General features: G+C 38.1%; 2 protein-coding genes across 20 annotated transcripts in view; one reads left to right on the top strand and one right to left on the bottom strand.

Moving 5' to 3' along the window:
* The window catches only part of LOC308586912 (TLC domain-containing protein 4-B-like), a 36,600-nt gene extending 17,775 nt beyond the window's left edge, over positions 1-18,825 (top strand). For all 5 annotated transcript variants that reach the window (XM_081194108.1, XM_081194105.1, XM_081194109.1 and 2 more), the window contains exons 3-7: positions 171-260; positions 6,001-6,059; positions 7,703-7,797; positions 8,862-8,935; positions 14,807-18,825. In XM_081194108.1, coding sequence (XP_081050234.1) covers positions 171-260; positions 6,001-6,059; positions 7,703-7,797; positions 8,862-8,935; positions 14,807-15,122 — 634 coding nt within the window. In that variant the 3' untranslated portion in view covers positions 15,123-18,825. The remainder of the gene's footprint in view (positions 1-170; positions 261-6,000; positions 6,060-7,702; positions 7,798-8,861; positions 8,936-14,806) is intronic.
* Positions 1-21,445, bottom strand: part of LOC308586922 (uncharacterized protein) — a 28,105-nt gene that overhangs the window by 2,513 nt on the left and 4,147 nt on the right. For 4 of the 15 annotated variants that reach the window (XR_014008112.1, XR_014008113.1, XR_014008119.1 and 1 more), the window contains 3 exons: positions 15,230-15,379; positions 14,267-14,445; positions 8,979-9,145 (listed from right to left, as the gene is read on the bottom strand). Coding sequence is in view for 1 of the 15 variants with exons in the window: in XM_081194127.1 (XP_081050253.1) it covers positions 14,267-14,445; positions 15,230-15,294 (244 nt within the window). In the remaining 14 variants the exon portion in view is untranslated. Of the gene's footprint in view, positions 1-8,954; positions 9,146-14,266; positions 14,446-15,229; positions 20,362-21,445 lie in introns of those variants that run through there. The other 11 variants (XR_014008115.1, XR_014008117.1, XR_014008118.1 and 8 more) reach the window with 8 other exon arrangements.

Here is a 21,445-nt window from a genome sequence, read left to right as displayed (position 1 = left end):
GTGTAATGTTTTAATTCTGACTATCGGTCGAATAAAGAAATTGATTGATTGATTGACTGAGGTTTAAATATTTTGAGAATTTCTAGAAGCATATAATTGTTGCACCCATCTCCCCCAATTTTAAATCCAGTTCATTCCTAATTGGGTTGTGTTTTTTCTTTTCTTTTTAGGACGGTATCATCATTCCATGCCTTGTTGGTTGGAGTATTTTGTTTGTATATTTTATTGTACGATGAAGCTGTAAATGCTGACCATGTCTGGTAAGGCACACTCTTGCTTGTAAATCTCCTCTCCCCTTTTCCTTGCCCCACTCGACTGTTCCATTGCTCTTCACTCTGCTAGTCAAATTATTTCCAAGCTTAATTTAAAGCATAAGACATTTACCTCTACCAATTGTACAAAAGCTCCAAAGTGTTGTTTCTTATTTGTGTTGGCTATAATGTTGAGAAGAATTCTGAGGCTCTTATCAGAGTTGCTTATTGAAGTTGCCTTTACAGTGATAAAATTCCTGCAAGCTTCCTCACTGATACCATCATCACCACCTTCTGTCTAAATAAATACTGTTTACCGCTATGACCATTGTTTACCCAGGTATTTGATGGCTGAAGGATGCTGCTCCTGGCAACCATGAGACTACTGGATAAGAGAATGTTACAAGGCCTTTTTTGTGTGTTTTGCTTGTGGATGTGTTTGCTGCCCTGGGCTCCTTCGAGAGGAAGGATATAAATTTAATAAGTAAATAATAATAACATGAGATACTACAAATAAAACGTGTGGATGAGAACTCTGTGGCAGCATTAAGAATTAGACAGCCAATACTGTGCATACTTTTTCTTAATAAGGTGCTGATGCAGGTAGCTGAGGTTCAGTATGGTTTACTGGTATGAACTTGGCATGAAATTATAGATCCCTTTTTCAGAATCTCTGTTTGAGGCCACTTTGCTTCCTAAAACGTTTTGTAAAGATGACACAAAGCATTGCAAAACGAGGGTGGTCTTTCTAGAAAATGAATGTTGGTATTGATCTTGCATTTCCACTGAAAAGCGGCACAAGAGAAATGTGGCTAGTTGCTATTGGAAGCAATTCATTGGAATGTGTGCTTTGTGTTCCCTTTACCTGCTCTTAATTCCACCTGGGGAGCATTACAATAATAACGGGTTAGATTTCCGTACAGGGGACAGGGGGAGGACTTACCAGATTTTAAATCTATTGAGTAAGAAACTGACATAAATCTACTGACATAAATCTACTGACATAAATCTACTGACATAAACTTTCTTAAATGCCTGATTATTCAGGGAGAGAACTAGTTTCCTTTGTTAGAATAGGAGTTCTTTGGATGAGCTTTGAAATAGTTTCAATCTTCAGTTGGCTGTGATTTAGCTAGCATGTTGGGGAATAAGAAGAAGGTTTAAAGGCTATATTAAGTGCTTCTTTCAGCAGCATCTACTTGTCTAATGCAGTAAAAAGTGCCTGATTCTTTCTCCGCCACCGCTACTAAGTTTTTAATAGCAAATAAAATGTAGGATTCCACTTCCATTGCTGAAGATCAAATTGGAGCTTCTCATTAATTTTGAAGCTTCAAGTTTTTGTTGCTGGTTTTGAGGCGTACAGTGGTGTGTACAGAAATAATTCCCTTCTGGATTCATATTTTCAGCTAATTTGTGGAGTGGGACAGTAGTTCTTGGCACTGCAGTTTGTATGCCTTATCTGCATATGTCTGCTAAGTTTCAGTTTGTTCTCATACTTTCCTTTTTTTAAAAATAATCAAGCAACAATTGCCAGAAATCTGTGCAAACATCTTCACAAGAAAATTCAGCTACAACTTGCTGTTGGCTCGCTATCATGAGAATCAAGGTGAAATGTAATTCATGATGGGCAGAGCAATCTAAGCCCTCCCTCCTTATGCTGGGCTTGGGGGAGAGAGTTGAAATGAATGGAGGTATCCCTCTGTCCAGCTTTCCCCTTCTCCACATTGTGTGTGTGTGTGTGTGTTGGGGGAAGACTGCCTGTAAGATCCATGCTGGCAGCAGCCTGTAGAAAATGAGGTGTTGTGAAAGTGATGAGGGAATCAACCACCCTGTATATTTTGGTTCCCAGTCCAGGCCTATTTGTTGCTCTCGGTTGTGCACAGCAGTCTGCTTGCTCCCTTCCATCCTGGCTGCAGATGCTGTGATGGCCCCACAGCTCTGTACATCCCTGCTGAGGGTGTTGGATTGCAACTGAAACCTAGGATCCCTTTTTTTAATGTGAGCACATTGTTTTAAGTGGAAACAAACTTGTTTCTACTTATTAGGCCTAAATAGTTTTATACAATTTACATTGATGCAATGTTTATGCACTTTATAGAACCTGGACGCATGTGGTCTATCTACGATTGGAATTCCTTTGCACACTCCTTTTGATGTTTAGTACAGCAAGAGTTTGCTTTCCATTTTTTGATTAGTCCACCATGGTTTGATTTTAGTTGACTTTATGACTGATGATAAACACTGAAAGAAACGCTGATGAAATTGAAACGATGTTGTATGATCATGGTTTAAAATTTGCCTTCTCCCTAGAGAAGGCAGAGTTAAGCTCCAAAGTCAGTTTATGAAAGATTTTCTTTTTTAATTAGGAACTCTTTCTTGCCATTTGAGAATTGGAACAATTAGAGGCAAATATAATTAAGTCTGGGAAATTGCAATTTAAATGTAGGTGAAAATTATAGGGGAATGACAAGCATGCCACAGCCACTTTTCTTCCTTTTATGTTGGCTACATTCTTCAGGTAAAAGGTTGCATTGAAGATTCACAAAACTTAGATTTATTTAAGGCTCAAATATAGGTCTTACATTAATTTGAAGCCTAATCCTCTGTCTTGTCTATCAAGTTCATATGTTGCATCACTGGGGATCATTGTGTACATGTGAGATATATCTGTAGTGGGTCTCTCCTCATAAACTCCTCATCATTCTCAATTGCTTTTGCCTGGCTAGAATGTGTCCTTGAAGTGTGATAATGCCTTTTGCTTGCCAGGATGAAGGATGGAGAGATTTGCAGGATCTCTCCATCCTAAAAGGGTACTAAAGGGGTATTGGAACTGATCCAAGAATTTGGACAGGTAGCAGGTTATAAGTTGAACAAGATGAAAACTAAGGTCTTAGAGAAAAACTTAACTGTGAATGAGAGAGAGAAGTTTCAGGAGGAGACAGGACTAATATTGGTTAAGAAAGTGAAATACTTAGGGGTTAACATGACTGCCAAAAATGTGAATTTATTTAAGGATAATTATGAAAAATGTTGGATGGAAGTGAAAAAGGATTTAGAAATATGGACAAATTTGAAGTTACCATTGTTAGGTCGAATTGCTGTGATAAAAATGAATGTATTGCCAAGGATGTTGTTTTTATTCCAAACATTGCAAATTTTGGATAAGATGGATTGTTTCAAGAAGTGGCAGAAAGATATTTCCAGATTTGTTTGGCAGGGCAAGAAGCCTAGAATAAAATTTAAGATATTAACTGATGCTAAAGAAAGAGGTGGATTTGCCCTGCCAGACCTTAAACTTTATTATGAATCAGCTGCTTTTTGCTGGCTGAGAGAATGGCTGCTTCTTGAAAACACTAACGTGTTGGATTTAGAAGGTTTCAATAATGCATTTGGCTGGCATGCTTATTTGTGGTACGATAAGGTAAAAGTACATAAAGCGTTTAAAAATCATATTGTTAGAAAAACATTGTTTAATGTGTGGATAAGATATAAGGATTTGTTAGGGAAAAAAACCCCAAGATGGTTGTCACCAATGGAAGCGAAGGCACAGAAAAAACTCAATATGGAGGCCAAATGGCCGAAATATTGGGAAATTTTGGAACAAGATGGAGACAGAATAAAATTGCAGAGCTTTGAAAAATTGAAAAACAGAGTGCGAGATTGGCTCCATTATTACCAAATAATGGAGGCATACAATTTGGACAAAAAAGTTGGTTTCCAGGTGGAAAAATCCAAATTGGAAACAGAATTATTAGACCCCAAAATTAAGAATTTGTCAAGAATGTATAACTTGCTGTTGAAATGGAATACTTAGGATGAAATGGTGAAATCAGCGATGATTAAATGGGCACAAGATGTTGGACATAACATAATGATGGCTGACTGGGAACAGTTATGGACCACAGGTATGAAATTCATGGCATGTAATGCCTTAAGAGAAAACTTAATGAAAATGATTTATAGGTGGTACATGACACCAGTAAAGCTTGCAAAAATCTACCATTTGCCCGAGAATAAATGTTGGAAATGTAATGAGACTGAAGGTACATTCTTTCACCTATGGTGGACATGCCCAAGGATTAAGACATTCTGGGGGATGATTTATAACGAAATGAAAAAGGTATTCAAATATACCTTCCTGAAGAAACCAGAGGCCTTTCTCCTGGGCATGGTCGGCCAATTGGTGTTAAAGAAGGATAGAATTTTGCAACAACAGCAGCAAGAATACTTATCGCGAAGTATTGGAAGACACAAGATTTACCCGCCCAGGAAGAATGGCAGATGAAGTTCATGGACTATATGGAATTGGCGGAAATGACTGGCAGAATCCGAGACCAGGGAGAAGAGTCGGTGGAAGAAGATTGGAAAAAGTTTAAAGACTATTTACAGAAATACTGCAAAATTAATGAATGTTAGAAGAATGTTGGAATGAAGTTATATGGCTTTAGTAGAAATGTTATAAGGAATTAAGTATAAATAGATTAATAGAATATTAAAGGGAAAAAATAAGGTCAGAATGTTAAGATAATTTTAGGATAGAAAACAGAGGAAGATGGAAAGGAATTGCTGAAATAATTAACAGAAGTGGAATACAAAAAGGGAGGTGTGAGGAGGTCGTTGAAATAAGTGAATGAAAGATTATTTGATGTGTTTTAAATTGCTTTTGTTTTGTTTTGTTAGTTTTATGTGTTAGTGTTTTGTTTTGTGTTAGTGTTAGTGTTATGTAGTGTTTTTGCATTGTATTGTATTGTCTATTCTTTTTTTTTTGTTGTTTTTTGTAGTGTTTAAATGGTTGGAAAAGCAATAAATATTATTTTAAAAAAACCAGGATGAAGGATGGAGAGATTTGCAGGAGGGTGTATGTCCAGCCTCAGACTTTTGTGAGGCTGGAATGTGACTCTTTCTGCATCTGTTGCTCCACCCATTTTTACCTCTGGCCCCTATTCCTGGCATGTAGCCCCTAGAATGGTAGCCCATTTGTTGCTGATTTGTGTTTTATTCTTTATGCAAGTGAAGATAAACTACAAAGACAGGATAAAATAGCTTTTGACTCCCTGTGTCTCTTCTATGAGACAAGCAGAAGATTGTTTTGTACTATCAAACTGTATTAACAAAAAATATTTCAAAATTTAGCGGAAAAAACAAAAAAAATCCAAATGTTTGCCCATGCATACATCTAGCCTAATCAGTGAAGGTTAGGAAGCAGAAGACAGAGGACAATCTACCATTTCCTGCACACAGAGTCACAACCCATCCCACACACATAAAGGGTGAAGGTGATGGCAGAAAGATTAACAAACTGGTTTGGCCATCAGTCAGTAATAGATTAGCATGTTGCTTGTCGGCCCCATAAAAACTAGCAAAGCAGCAGAAAGGAAGAGAAAAAATGTCACAGAATGGCTCTGAAAACCATTGGTATAATGAACAAGACTAGAGAGGCCCAAGTAGTTTTACTTTTTCAGTGAAGAGTGAAGAGTTTCTCCATCTTTCATAGTCCATACTCTTAATAAGCTATTTGTTGAAGAGCTGCTACTATACCTTTTTGTCATATGTCACGGTTAGTTAAATGTTTCTTATTCCCTACACCATCCCAAATTGTGTGGGAGGGTAGAAAAGTGGGCATGAGGGCAGGCAGGGTGTTTTTCTGGGGCAAAGAGGCAAATATTTCCATATGTGTTAACTAATATACATATATGTAGTTGTCCTGCACGTGTTATAACTTTTGCATCCTTTGTGTCATTGTTTATAGGGGTGAGCCTTCTACAGTGCAACTAAACCTTGCTATTACTTCAGGCTACCTCATTTCTGGTAAAGTATACAATGTTATTTATAAAGTTTGTTGTAATTTGCACCATGCACAACTTAACTTTTTACAATAAAAATATTTACCAAGGTATTAGCCTTTAGGAAACCCTGTTTCTTAAAAGCAGAATTTACCTTCCTTGCCTCTTGTGTTGGGGGGTGGGGAAACATGCTGGTGGGAAATATGATTATATGCTTACCGACAATATTGTAATGTTGTAAGCTTATAGTTCCTCTGCCAGCTTCTAATACTCCAAGGCTGAATACAGCCAGTCATTCCTCCGAAGCAACAGGAATTACCCTCCCCTCCCCCCTGCCCCACTGCAGTAACCCTGATCTGGCACCAGTACGGTAATTTGATAACTGTAGCAATGCAACGAAGGGGAAGAGAAGCTAACTAAACCAGATGGCAAGCATCTTCTGGTCGGTTCAGTTTTGTTCCTGTGAAAGTTGAACCTCTCCCCCCCCCCCCAGCCCCCATATTAAAGGGCTGCAAAAAATGCATACGTGAATATGCATCTTTTCTTTTGGGCCCTAAAACATATGGGAAAACCAAAAATAATTTTCAAAAGTGTTTTCGGCATTCTGGGGTGGAATTTATTATAAACTGTGGAGGCTGTGCAGGGGTAATGGATAGCAACATCCAAACAACCATATGGAAATTGAAACAACTTTAAAATTGGCTTGATTATTTATACCTGAGGTTCATATTAGTGGGAAGCAGCACAGTCATATGATTAGGTGCCACAATCCAGGCTTGGGGCTCTATTTCCTGATGATATGCTGGAAACTATAACCCTTAATACCATGAAAAAGGGTTCCTATCTATTTTATAGCTGCCCTTTGCCAATCCTTCACTCTTCTCATTGTCAGTAGTTTGACTGGTGTGCCCTCTCTCTGGAGGTGCCACTACAGTGGGATGTTTGGACTTGTTTTTTTTTAATAGATTGCATTAAAGATATCCCCAATGGAACTGGCAAGTAGACTATTATTATTTTATCATTTTAATTGATTTATACCAATATCTATCTTGTAGCTCTGTTCATTGGTGCTTTCAGTTTTATTCTGTGAAAGGAGGAAAGCTCAGCATGTTCACTAAAAATGTCAGCAGCACATGAAACATTTTCATCAGCATAAGATTGAGACAAAATGGTGAACAACATTAATGCCTTCCAAGGCTGGTCCTATCCACACATACACAAAATCTACCTAAAACAATGGACACCTGCATTCAAGTCAGCACATGGCAGCAACATGGGAGTCATGGGAAAGCTTTGACAGGCTAAGTATCATATAATGGTGACTCATGCAGAAAGGGTTTTATATAGCGTTGCTGTGCCAGTGTGTAATTTCTTAGGATAAAATGCCTCACCATGCTATAGCCTGGCATTGGCTGGTGTGTATTACAGGCAGATACACCAAACACTGTATTTATATTTCTGCTCTCAGCTTTCACTTCAGGAATTATTACAGATTGTTTGTAGCATAGATTAGGAGAAGCATTGTCACTTGCTGAGTATTTGCATGATTTGATACCTATTTTAATTCTTCTTCCTTGCCCCCAAATGATTGTCTATTAAATGCTTTAAGATGAAATACAATGATTGAAGAAAATTACTGAGCCTTTCATTTTTCTCTCTTTCTTTTAGATTTGTTGCTTATTATTTTCTACTGGAATGCGATTGGGGATATATATTTTGTAATTCACCATTTAGTAGCTCTGTATGCTTACTACTTTGTACTGGTGAGTGCTGTATTGTTTTTGTAATAGCAGAGCAAGGAGCCATGTGGGATTCATAATTTGAACGTTATTAGTCATTTATAGAGCACCATCCATGTTCATAGTGCTTTCTAAAGAATGAAAGGAGAGGTCCCTGCCCTAATGACAGAAGAAAGGGATGGCAATGGGGGTGGAGTAAAAAGGTGAGGGTTATTAAAATATTTGGGCTACACATACCTAGTTATAGGAAAGTTTGGGGTCTAGGGGATCATAGCAATGTCTTCACAGAAATATAATTTTAAACAAATTTAAAACTTGCACATTACATAGCATCTAACTGTTCCAGCAGCCAGTGCAAATATTTGAGCAGAGTTGTAATATGCTGATGGAACCTCACTCCTGTCAGCAGTTGTGTTGCAGCTTCCTATTTTTCAGGTGGCACCAGGGACCCAGTTACTTGGATTGGTTCCTCTTTGGTTCAAATGCAGTCTTATTTGGGACGATGTGCTGACAGTTTTAAAAAATTATGAGCAACCGGAATGTTTGTAAGCATTACATAAGAGCTTAGCAGCAGAGCCAATGGCAAAGGAAGGCTCCTCTCCATTAGCCGAAGCCAGAGCTCTTGCAAACAAGGCTACAGAGGTCTCTGATAATGCAACTTGTTTCTGTTGAGTATGTGGTTTTGTGGGTTAATGGGTAAAACTACAATTTTGTCAGCAGATCTTAATTTCATATCTCATCTGATCTTTCTTGAACCATTTCAAGTACCCTAAAAGGTCACCAACCTGGGTTTGACCTTGCTAGAAGATATAATTCAGTTTTGAACATTATACAATTTTAACAACAGAATGCAAGGTGCATTAAGTACTTGATGTACATAGGTGGTGTGGGAACCAAACTGAGGGAGTTTAAGCACTTTTCTAAAGTGTATTCTGTTTAATTATGTACATTTAATTTGGCATTTTGTAGAAATATACAGTATATTTCAATTTGTATATTTCATCTTGTATAATAATTTTTTTTTACAGCTTTTCTGAGACTTTCTATCTCTCTCTCTTTCTGATTGTGATAATGCTTATTTTATCTAGGAAAGAGGACTGTTGGCATACTTTGCTAATTTTCGTCTGCTTGCAGAAATATCTACCCCTTTTGTGAATCAGCGGTAGGTGACATTTTCTTACATTAATAAGCTGTTCTTAACTTGCCTGTTGCCAAGAGTATGTATTTCAGGGACTACACAGCAAGACCTGTTGTCAGGTCTTTGCTCCGATGCAGTTCATTCAGTAGGTAGTATTCCAATCCATATCAAAGTATATTAGAAATGGCAGTAGTCCACTTCAAAGGGTTGTTGTGAAGGCAGGCATGTTAAAGACTGTAAAAGAAAACAAACTTTGGGGAGGCATCCAAGTAAGTTATACTCAGAGTATGTCCATTGAAATAAATATAATTATTTAGGCTATTGGTTTTATTCAATCTTGTCTTATTAGTTTCCAAACACAAATGTTAATGGTAGGAGCCATTTTATATAATTCTAGCATTCCTAAGTTTATTTTATATTTATTCCACCTTTCCTCCCAAAGTTGCACAGGGAGGAAAACAGCAAAACTACACCCACAATGTTTTAAAAACATGTAAAAACATTTTAAAACAGTCCCATATCCTCATAGTTAATAATTTCAAGGTACAGTATATTTCAGCCATCAAATGCTGGGGTGAACAGGTATGTTTTTAAATTCTTCCTGAATGTTGATAATAAAGAGAGCCAGCCACAAGGACAAGCATTTCATAAAAGGGAACTACTTCCAATAAGACCCTGTCATGGCACCACTAACAGGGCCTCTGCAGCTGTTTGTAGGGCTGAAGATGGTTGATAGTGGGAGAGACACTCTTTTACATACATATAAATTACACTGGTCAACAACAAATTTGTTGTCTGCATTTTTTCAGCTGATTTAGGATGAATCTGATGCGCTGAATCCAAAAATCACATTGGTTTTGCTCAATCAGGTCAAGTTTTTGAGCTATGGCCACATGTCTTTTTTTACGTTTTTGTTCACATGTACGCTTGTGTGGAGCATTTTAGAAGAAGTTGGTGGGGGTAAAATGCCTTGTCATATAATTGTTTTGATTGGAAATGATTATTTTAATGACAAGAAGTATTCAGGTCCGATAGTTCTGGGTGATTATGTCGAAAAGGGATCAGTTTGAAGTCATAAAACCTCAAAATCTTCCATAAATTGGTTCAGCAAAGCATAAAGCTGGGGGATCAAAACTAAGTTAATGGGGCAGCCGCCCCACGAAGTATCCTGATTTTCAATCAGCACGTCGTCCTGTAGCTCATTGTGATGAAATTCCAGTGCCTATCTTCGGAGAACTTCCTGATATTAGTGACAAAGATGCCTCCAGTGTTGAAGGACATGAAGAAGAAGTGGTTCTTGAAGATGATGCTCCACATCCATTTTCCCAAAAGAAGTTGAATGATCTAGTTCGCGACCTCAGCTTGTCAAAGGACTCTGCCGAACTGTTGGCATCCAGATTGAAGGAAAAAAATCTCCTCTCTGACAGTGCTCGCATCAGCTTCTTGCGCAACAGGCATCAAGAGTACCTCCGTTTTTTCTCGGAAGAGAAGGACTTGGTGTACTGTGCAGATATTGCGCAGCTTCTGCTCAAGCTTGGAGTGCCACAGTACGAACCCAAAGATTGGAGACTGTTCGTTGACAGCAGCAAGCGATCACTGAAATGTGTTCTGCTACACAACGGCAACCAGTTTGCCTCTGTAACCCTGGCTCACTGGAGTACACTGAAGGAGAACTATGAAGCGGTGAAGTATGTGCTGGAGAAAATTGGTTAAGTGGTTTATTTCTGTTGACCTGAAGATGGTGAACTTTTTGTTGGGACAGCAGTCTGGCTTCACCAAGTACCCATGTTTTCTGTGCATGTGGGATAGTAGGGACCGTGCTCAGCATTACACGAAGAAGGACTGGCCTGTGCGGGAGGAATTGGTGCCTTGCAAAGAAAGGAACGTCATCAACGACCCTCTGGTGGACAGAGACAGAATACTCTTCCTACCGCTGCACATCAAGCTCGGCTTCATCAAGCAGTTCACCAAGGCTCTGGACAAGGATGGTGACTGCTTCATTTACTTGTGCCAGGCTTTTCCAGGATTGACCATGGAGAAGTTGAAAGCTGTCATCTTTGACGGTCCTCAGATCCGTCAGCTCATCAGAGATCCAGAGTTCGGAAACTCAATGAACGAAGTGGAACTGGAAGCGTGGAAGGCATTTGTTCTGGTAGTGAAGAAGTTTCTTGGCAACAATAAGGCCAGAAACTATGCAGAACTTGTCAACAACATGCTGACTGCTTTCAGAAACCTGGGCTGCAATATGAGCGTCAAGATGCACTACCTATTTTCACATATGGACCGGTTTCCTGAGAACCTGGGTTCAATGAGTGGCGAGCAGGGGGAGAGATTCCATCAGGACATGAAAGAGATGGAGACCAGGTCTCAGGGTCGCTGGGACGCAGTCATGATGGCTGACTACTGTTGGACTCTGAAGAGAGACCTCCGTGCTGCTGAGCATTCCAGGAGTTCCAAGAAACAGAAGTTCAAGCCCTGAAGTTTGAAAAATGGTGAAGCAACATGCAATTTACATGTACTTACCTTTATCAATGCCCACCATTCAGTTTACAGAAAACCTGACCTGATGGAGAGAAACGGATGCCATTTCCTGATTCAGCAGTGCAAAAATACCCTAAATCAGTTGTAGAAATCTAGACAACATTCAAAAAGTAAAAAATTGATGCCCAGTGTTATTTTTGTTAGCCTATCAGAGCAATGAGGAACATTTTTAAATACTGGAGTATTAACTTCCTTAATAAAATTTTGCTTTGTATCATTAAATTTCCCCCTTTTGTAACTGGCATAAATCCTCTCAAAGCTGCTATGTAAAATAATGTTAGCAATTACCAATTTTCAGCCAGTCTTCATTTCTAAGCAAGACTACTTTTAGTCACATAAACTGAGGAATCTTTACATACAAGATTGGAATTCTCTAATACAAGGATACTTGAAATCTACTCAGTAAAGTGATGCAATTTTGGCAGTTGTGTTCATTGTCAGGTATTGTGTATGTGCATCCTAATCTTTTGCAAGGTGTAGCCTAATTTTTTCTCTCCTGGTGGTGCTTTTTGTTAAACCGCCACTTTAATAAATTTTGGCATACATCAAAGGTTTCAGTCAAAATCCATCTCAAAACATGAGCAGCCTGAGCATTAACATGGCTCCATTTACACATTCCTGGTTAGCCGTAGTTTGGCTTACTGTGTCGATGTAAAGAGTGTATTCCACACCACCATACTTTGCTGTCACAGCATTAATCAACTAACTAGTGTTCTATTTAATACTATTCCTGTACTTAAACAGGCAGCTTTATACATTAAAAAACAACAACAAGATTCAGCCTTACTGCTTAGAATTTGTGGGTGCCAATTCATTATATTGTGTTAGTCATACCGTCACCCTCATTTGCTTCTCTGGGTATTTTTAGGTACAGTACAGCAGCCCTTGTGTTTCTTTCTAAGTCTTTTAAAATCTGGTTCTTGTAGTATTCCCTGATGCTATTTTCTTCCCACAGTCTGTGGCTTAGACAGCAAACTGTGCAGTGTCTTTGCTTCCTCTGGAATGAAGGGCAAATAGGCTTCCCCTTTCTGCTATGTTAGAACTGTGCCAACACATTTTTTCTAGCTTTCTCTGCCATGTCCTTAAGAGATAATGGGCTCAAATAATTTAATTGTTTCTATTAGAAGGCTGCTGAGGCTCTCTGCAGACAATTGAGGGCCCCTTCTGTCATTACCATTGCACTGTAAGGAGGAATCATCTGACAGTTACTCCCATGCCACAATGTAATGTCTGAATCCTCAAACTGTACTTGATGAACTATCACCATGGCTACTTCCCATGCTGCTCCCAGATGTGGGGGCAACACTGGTGTGGGAAGAAGCTGTGGAGCTGACATTTCTCATGTGGTGCTGATGGTGGCGTTTTGTAACTAATACAGTGCTTGAAGAAGTGAAAGCTCCCATGCAGAGAACTTAATGCCAGAAGGGGGCCTTATTATAGGCTAAACTTAAAATTTAATGCAACAGCTAACCGGATAAATACTGCACCCTGTTGGCAGTTGCTTCTTTGAAATGAGGAATTGCTATATTTATCAATATAAAAGAACCTCCAGGACTTCCACTTAAGTACAAGAACAGTCAACGAATGCACAGCCTTTTGTACGAAAAGATCTTGAAAGGAAAGTTCAGCTGTGATCTTGCTAATGTACTGAATACAAAATGCCTATCTGCCTGAGAGAGCCATACTGAGACTTTTGAGACTGAAGCCTTATCAGTGAAAAAGGACATATTCCTCTTTTGAAGCAGTGTTCTAAAAATAAAACTAACTTGCTACTTCATTTGATAAACGTTTGCAGAAGGTGACGAGAGAGAGTGAAGCATTTGCTATTCCATCAGCATTCATATATAGATTTATTAAATTTGAGAAGAACCAGATGGTAAATAATGTAAATTGTTGACACTAGCTCAGATATACATGTTTGTATCATTAACAAAAATGAAGTAGTCAAGTAATGCTACTCTGTCATATTTTTAACTTTTGAACTCAGTGACCTTTGCAAACAACCCAAGTATCCTTCTAAAATTGTCAACAAAAAGTTTAAAAAGCCTGATATGTCAAGCTAGTGTGTACAGTATTAACCAGATACTGTTCTGAAATTGGAAGCAACATATTTGATTAATGTGTTGGAGAATATTTCTCAGCCAAACCAAATCCAAGCTTCCTTCCTTCCTTTCCTATTTGGTAGTTCTAGCTTGTGGATCATTTTGCAGGAGCCTTTGTGGTTTGAACAAATGACATGCTTATGTGCATTAAAAATAGAATCATAGGTCTTTCCCACTTGCACTTTGCGAAACCCTGACCATCTGTAAGTCAGGCTTTGTTTAAATAAACTTGTGGCAAAGATCAAGAGCCTTCTAGAAACCCTGGTACCATCCTGCTTATGTTTGGGCCACTATGTAACTCTGTGGGATAGCTCAGTCAATAGAGCATGAGACTCTTAATTTCAGGGTTGTGGGTTCAAGCCTCATGTTGAGCCAAAGATTCCTGCATTGCAGGGGGTTGGAGTTGATGACCCTCGTGGTCCCTTCCAACTCTACAATTCTATGATTCTATGTACACTGTGGAGTAGCATCTCTCGTACTCCCATGTCATGTAGCTCTTGTTAAGGAAAAATGCAAAAACTATTTGGGAGCATGGGATAGTGTAGGGGAAAGTATGCCATTGTAAGAAAACTAGATTGGGGAGAGGTATTGGCAGATAAATATAAACCTACTTTAAAAGAGTGATGTGGAAATCAGCCAGTGGAGTATAGTAACAATGCTAACTGCTGTAACATAAGCATCTGCCCTAAATATGTTTTCTCACACTGCTCACATGTGGAGAGGGAGAGGCAAAGCTTTGATATTGTCTAGGATTTGGCAAGATGTGACGTTCACTTTTCCAGCACATGCCCTTTCTTGCAAGCCAAAATGGAGTAGTGCTGAACTCTTTGTACTCTGTTTCTAGAGCTTTCATGGATTTCATTTCAGTACCAAGGTTCCATTCGTTTGGATCTGTCAGGAAGATAAAGGACATTGTGTTACAATAATGAAGGAACCACTTAGATCTGGAACAGAGTATTTCACAAAACGCAGCACTGTAGGAAAAAATATCAAAGGACACTAACATTGTATCTGTTTACAATTTGGTATATATAAAAAAGATTCATAACATTAGCAATTATGAATATCTTTACAGATATCTTTACAGCTTTCTAGCTGCATGAAAGTGATGAGAAATGAAACTATGATAAAAGTCAGGAATTCTGAATGCTTGTAGAGCTGACGGAATCTTTATATCCAAATCTGAGTCTGTATTCAGAGGTTGCACTCACAAAATTTGATTTAATTTCTGTTAATATTTTTTCTCTTGCAGATGGTTCTATGAAGTACTGGGGTATTCCAAGGCATCAAAATCCAACATCATCAATGGACTACTAATGACAATCACATTTTTCCTGGGGAGGATCATAGTCATCCCAATTTATTATGCCAAGGTTGCTGCTGAGGTAGGAACAGAAGCTTTCGACAGATTAGGACTTGCAGCTCAAAGCGCCTGGTTTATCTCCAGCATTATCTTGGACATCATGAACTTAAAGTGGATGGTCAAAATCACAAAGGGATGTTACAAAGTTATTTGTCTTATTGGACATGGAGAAGCCAAAGCTAATAAGAATGGCAAATATAACTAGAAGATTTTTAATGCAACAACCATCTATAACGGGAACTTTGGGTTCTTTGAAAGAACAATGCACACTTTTGCCATAAAAAACTCCTGTTAAGGGAAAAAAGGTATTACCTCTGTTCAATGTAGCCTTCCTCTTGGCGCACTGCCTGGGCACCCAGGGCCACTTCATTTGAAGACTTGTATTACATGGAATGGGAAACAGTAACATGCTGCATATACAACCTTGGTAGTGTGTTCTAAGCACTTAATAGACAAACGAACCTGTAAAGGAACAAACTTTTCTAGCAGTACGTTCCTATGAATTCTCACTCAGGTTTCTTAGACTAATGTGTTTTTAATGCCTGTGAATGTCAGGATCTTTGGTTTACATTCTGCTAATATGGCAACTTTCCTGGCATGTTTCTCTGCTTTCTTAATGTATGGTGTTCATAACTGAGGTTTCATCTTTTGACAACTTTTTTACATTTTTGCGAGAATTTTGCTTTGAATCTATAATCTTTTACTACGTTTTTTGCTGCCTTGTATGCATGCACATGATCTTTTCTAATTTATAGAACAGTTTTACATAAACACATACCATAGAGTTTAGGGGTTCTTTTTCTTTTAAATCAATTACTTGTATTGATTCTTTCTGTACATAAAGGAAATCTGCAGGCCCCCACCCCCCAGGTTTTTGTTTTTTTAAAATATATGTGAATTCTAGTACATGCTTGCATGGTAAACAGTATGGACATTAGCAAATTCTTGCGCCAGTGTTCCTTCTCTATCATGGCTGTTGGAACCTATCTATGTTTTTAGTGTAGTGTCATATAACAAAAGGATTTTTGTGGGGTGTGAACTACAGCACTGAAGCAGGAAAAAACTAACGAGTCTAGAACATGTGAATCTGTCACAAGAACAACTGTGCTTGTTAAGTTTAAATTGTAGCTAATGCATTCATTTTCACTGACATTCTTATCGCTCTCTTTTTTCTTTAAAGCAAGTTAAAAAAACATTGCTTTACTAAGTTGGAAAACCCTATTTAAAACTATATATACAGTAGATGCATTTTATTATTTTCAACTTCGGAGCAGTTCTACAAAACTGATAGGTTGATAGTTTCTCTCTAATGATAGAAACTTCTTTCTTCAAGTGGCTTAGCTCTCAACATAATTGCAAGAGCATGTTGCTGATGAATACTATGTAAAAAGGAAACACAAGAACAGATAATGGTAATCTATTTGTTTGCATTAATTTTACAAATGTTCTCTGCTATAGTGGCCTCCACTTTTATGGTGTATTATATTCTTGTGTTGATCAACTAGTCAGTTGACAGGTCTTTGTCTGATTGTTATGAATACCATGTGTCATAATTTGCTAATAAGGTTGTGTTCATTTTCATGTTTGTGATGCAAATATGCAGGAGTATTGTAGAGAACAAGCTGTTTTGCTGTCCCTTTGTTTGTCCCTTTCATGGTCCCTAAAGTGTTAGTTCTTCCAATATTTATTTGTTAACAAAGCCTGGTGCAAAAGGTTATTTGTCTTACATAACAAATAATAGCCTGTGGTTACTAGTTAGTATAGGTTTTTAAAAGTGAGTTATTACAACATGCAAATCCCCCTTTTCTTAGAGTGCTTCTAACTCCTTATAGCTTGCTAAATGTTGTTGGATTCATAAGATTATGACTGCTCTCAAAGGTCTTTTAAATTGCATTTTAAGTGTCATGACAATCAAGACAGTTTGGATCTGTTCTTCATATTAGTGTTATAATATTTTGTATATTTAATATAAACACAGAGGCCCTGTTCAGATACTCATGTTCATCCCTTGATAACTGTAACTTAAGTGTTGACTTGCATTTGTGAAAGATCATTGTAGACACCGTGAATAAGAGGGATAGAAATTTCCTGTCACCTCAAATGTAATGTTTGTCCATGGTGGCACTTTACACATTCAGCCTAGGCTCCAAATTATGAGAGATCAAGTGATATCTGTGCATGTGTCATTCTCTTTCCTGGAGGCTTTTTTGAGTGTCTGGATAAGAAGCCTAGAAATTCAAATCATAAATATATTCAATTTTTTCCTGGTAGAAACAGAAAGTTGCTAACAAACATATTTTTATAGTTTAGACTCATCTTTTATGAAAAGACAGCTGTTAGGTGCAAGCAGTAACAATATTGGGTGCTGTTTAATCCTTCTAATTTGATTTGCCTCTTTTGATTGTAAACTGCCTTCTTTTAACACATTTGTTAACCATTACTTAGCTACTTTGGGTTATCCCTGAAACAAAATTGAACACATTTTAACTTTCTAAATTAAAAACTTTTGAAATAGCAATCCAATATTATGTGTTAGAAGAAATCATCCACTTATGCAGAATAATGGAAGTAGCTTTGAAAGCTCTTCTTGCTTGTAGACAAACTTATCCTCAGATTGCTGGTTCAATGAAGTGTTACCCACTAAGCTTTTCAAGGAACTAGACATACTGTTCTTACTCATTTCAAATGTAGCTATTAAGCAGGACCCAGCAACTTCTTAAGCCAGGTTGGTATGCTTTCCATCCCCCACCCAGCAGCCATAGCAGAGTGGTATCTCCACAGTGCTACAATTACCTGGAAATAGTGAAGGTGCTCGTCTTCATGTCCTTATCCCACATTTCTCTGGGATTGCGAAAATAACCCAGTTACAAACTGAAGCACAGTTGCTTATAGGGAAGTAGCAGGATCCTACTGAACTGCAAAGATCCATGTCCTTGAACTTGGCAGCTGGCTGACCACTGTCCCTTAACCAGACTCAGGATTTTTAAATATATCTATTCTTGCCCAATGAGTAGGCCAGCCCTAATTTGCTGTTGATTTTTCTGGGTTATAGATACAGGTAGGTAGCCGTGTTGGTCTGCCGTAGTCGAAACAAAACTTAAAAAAAATCCTTCCAGTAGCACCTTAGAGACCAACTAAGTTTGTTATTGGTATGAGCTTTCGTGTGCATGCACACTTCTTCAGATTTTTCTGGGGGTAGGGGAAGGAACTTCAGTAGTTGCCCAAACAGTGTCATGTAGCAGATTGTGCTTGCAGAAGACCACTATTTATATATGTTGCAAATCACTTCAAAGAACACTTGCTTTGGGCTGGAAAAGTACCCTTCAAAATATTTTATCAGTATTGTTTGCAATTACTCTGTAATAGTGAATCACAATTGTGCTTATGCATAGTTTCTTTTCCATTAAAGTTGCAATCCTGTATTTACATATACAGTAGGTTCCACTGAACTAAGTGGCCCTTGCTTTTAAGTAGACATACATAGAATTGCACTTTAATATATTTTGGCTGTGTTGTGCTTTACATATTTTGGAATTTAAAATAACTTAATTTTTCTGGGCAGATGTGGTATTGTGGTATCTTATCAGAAAGTAAAAGATGCATAATTGGAGAGTCCTCTTAATTTCACTACTTATTTATTACAGTTATACATAAATCTTTTAAGCTGCTTTTTGATCCAGATATGCAATCATTGTGTAGTCTTATTTCTTTGTTTGGATTTAAGTTTCCTTATACAGTATATGCTATAGCATGAAGGAGTTGGAAAACTGAGGCATTGAGCAGCTTCTGTCATTATCCATTATTGTATATAGATCACTCTATAATGCCATCTTCCTTTCCTAATGCTAAAATATGTATCTTGGATCAAATGGGTTGGATCCAGAATAAATCGGTTGCTACTGATTTAATTGAGACTGAAGTTTAACTCACTTAACCTGGATTCAACTCGATTGTGTTTTACAACACTGTCATGTAGAGCTGGGAGACTTTTACACTCTCAGAAAAGGAGTGGGGGAGGGAGTGGGGGAGTAATACCGTAGATCAGGGCCAAATAATGATTATTGAGTTGTATTTGTCCCTCAACATTATTTATTTTTCTCCAACATTATGATAATTCTTATGGAGAAAGTTGGTTTTCCTGACTGCGCATATATTTGATGTCTGCAAAAGAGAAAGATGCCATGAGGACATAAGAGGATGGTGAAGCCAGATTCAGTGGAAGCAAGTGCCTCCTTTATTACTTTTCCATCTACTCTAAGCCTGGTGGCTTGCATCTATCTACTTAGGACATTCCTTTATCCTCTGAGATAACAGCCAGGAATATTCCAGCAACTCCGTATGTGTTGCTTGATGGATGGTGAGAGTGGGGGTACGGCTTTCCAAACTTAGAAAGCTGACTTTCCCTGCTGTGGGTAAAGGTAAAAAATACCCTATTGCCTCTTTTAAAATATGCTCGCATTTATAAATCACATTTTAAAGTCTAGCAAGTAACTTACTCAAACATTGATGTGGCCTAATGTGTTGTAACTTAAAGGTTGTTGGTTTTTTAAGTCATTATTTCCTTGTTTAAAATATGGCTTAGAAGTTAAACCCAATTTCTTTAAGGTTATCATCTCCATTTATCTTGGGAGACATATGAGTAGAAAAGGGCATCTATACACCCTATAGCTGCTCTGAGAGAAGAATTACTAGCAGGAAGCCAAGATCACAGCACCCTCTTATGTGAGGGTCCTCCTATTAAATAAGATTTGGATTCAAGCCCTTTTTATCTACTACAGATTCCGTTGAGCTTTACTATTAATGCATTCTGATACTGTCCCCCAAAATATTTGGAGAAATAATACTGTGAGAGTTAATGCACCGTGTAATGAAAATAGTAGTTCAGTATGCAGAAATAATGAAAGGTAATGTTACAGAAGCAGGGGAAGATTTTTTTGCTACACAGCAGAAACTGTTAATCAAGGCCAGTTGATTAAACATCCTAAGAACATGTGTGGGGTAGGGGCTTTGCATTTGTTTCTGGGACTGGAGACCCCATGCCACATTGCTGCTTTTAAAACTCAGATGAGTTTTTAAAAAGTTATTTGTGAACATTTTGCTTGCCGTTTTGAAAAAAGAAAAATGAAACTTCATACATGTGTGCAAATCCTAAAGTAAATTGTTTGGATCTTGGTGAATTAGGCTGCAATCCTATACTCACTTACTTTGGGATAAGTTCCATTGAAATCAATGGGACTTGCCTTTGAGCAGGCATGTATAGGGTTGTGCTGCTAACTGCTTTGAAAATCCTTTGAAATACTTACTTAAAATATGCCCTGCTTGAACAATTTTAAACCCCAAGATGGAGTAATAAATATATTCTCTCATACCTGGTTGAAGGTGAGTTTTGTTATTTTGTACTATAATTAAAATCATGTATGCTAGCAGCACCATCTTCTTTAACCCTGCAAGGCAAATGAGCCTGATGGGAAAACAGAGATCATTTTATATTCATACTACTAATCCAGTAATAGCCTACAAATCATGCCTGGGGTAACACTGGCATTATGAAGTAGACCCTTATGCTAGTGAATTCCAAAATACAGAAAGTGAGAATATATGTAATGTATACCTATGCTTTTGACTGTCTAATATTGTGGTTCCCCCCTTTTATTAGACATATCTCTGAGTAATCAAACTGTGGGTCAAATTAGGCATAATATGAAAGCTCCATGACTTTAATTCCTGACATTTTCTTTTTTTTTAAAAAAAGGCAGAAGCAGAAACACTGATCTGGATTGAGCAAGGCAGGGGAGTTAACCTGTTTTGCCTGTCCAAATTTCTGCTGAATATGATCTCACACACGCCCCACAACTGTTTGCCCCAGTATATGGAAAAAACCACATGGGGTGATGTTTCTGAAAGTTCTTTATTGTTAAGTTGCAGCAAATATGTTCAGAGCCAGTGATTTCCAGCAGGGAAATACCATGAGGGCAGGTTATAACACCAGCACCAGCACCACTGTCTATTTTGGATCAGCCCCCCCCCCCCCGCCGATTTTTTTTAAGAAACAGGTTTTGAAGTTCTAGCCATAGAACTCCAGCATCTCACCTAGTTTGACGCTCTTCCTGACAAGAACATGTTTGTGGGATTGTGTCTGTCAGTTATGAAATCATAAGAGTTGTATCAAATTGTGTCTTGGAACAGTCTTTGATCCAGCAAAGTTTCTTTGAGAACAAAAAGTGGTGGTGGAGAGGTGATTTTTGCAAATCACGAAATTCTCCTGCGGCTCAGCTTTAGGGACTGCAGCAGGGAACTCCAAGAGGAAATGGGAAAATTGCCCCACCCCTTTTCTGATCCTGGAAGCATCGTCTGGATCAAAGAGCCTTCTTGCAGCAGAGGGACACAATCTGATACAATCTGTAAATATTTACTACAAACTGAAGCAGATGTATAGTTAATGTAGTGTGTACTGCAGAATATATTTTTTAAAAAGCAGTTGCTACTGGTGCCCAAATTCTGAAGGAAAGTGTTCAGAAATCTGGTTCA

The sequence above is a fragment of the Podarcis bocagei genome (assembly GCF_964188305.1).
Source record: "Podarcis bocagei genome assembly, chromosome: 5".
NCBI classification, from domain to species: Eukaryota; Metazoa; Chordata; class Lepidosauria; order Squamata; family Lacertidae; genus Podarcis; species Podarcis bocagei.
The sequence above is the reverse complement of the archived record's forward strand: the minus strand, read 5'-3'. Positions and strand labels throughout refer to the sequence as shown.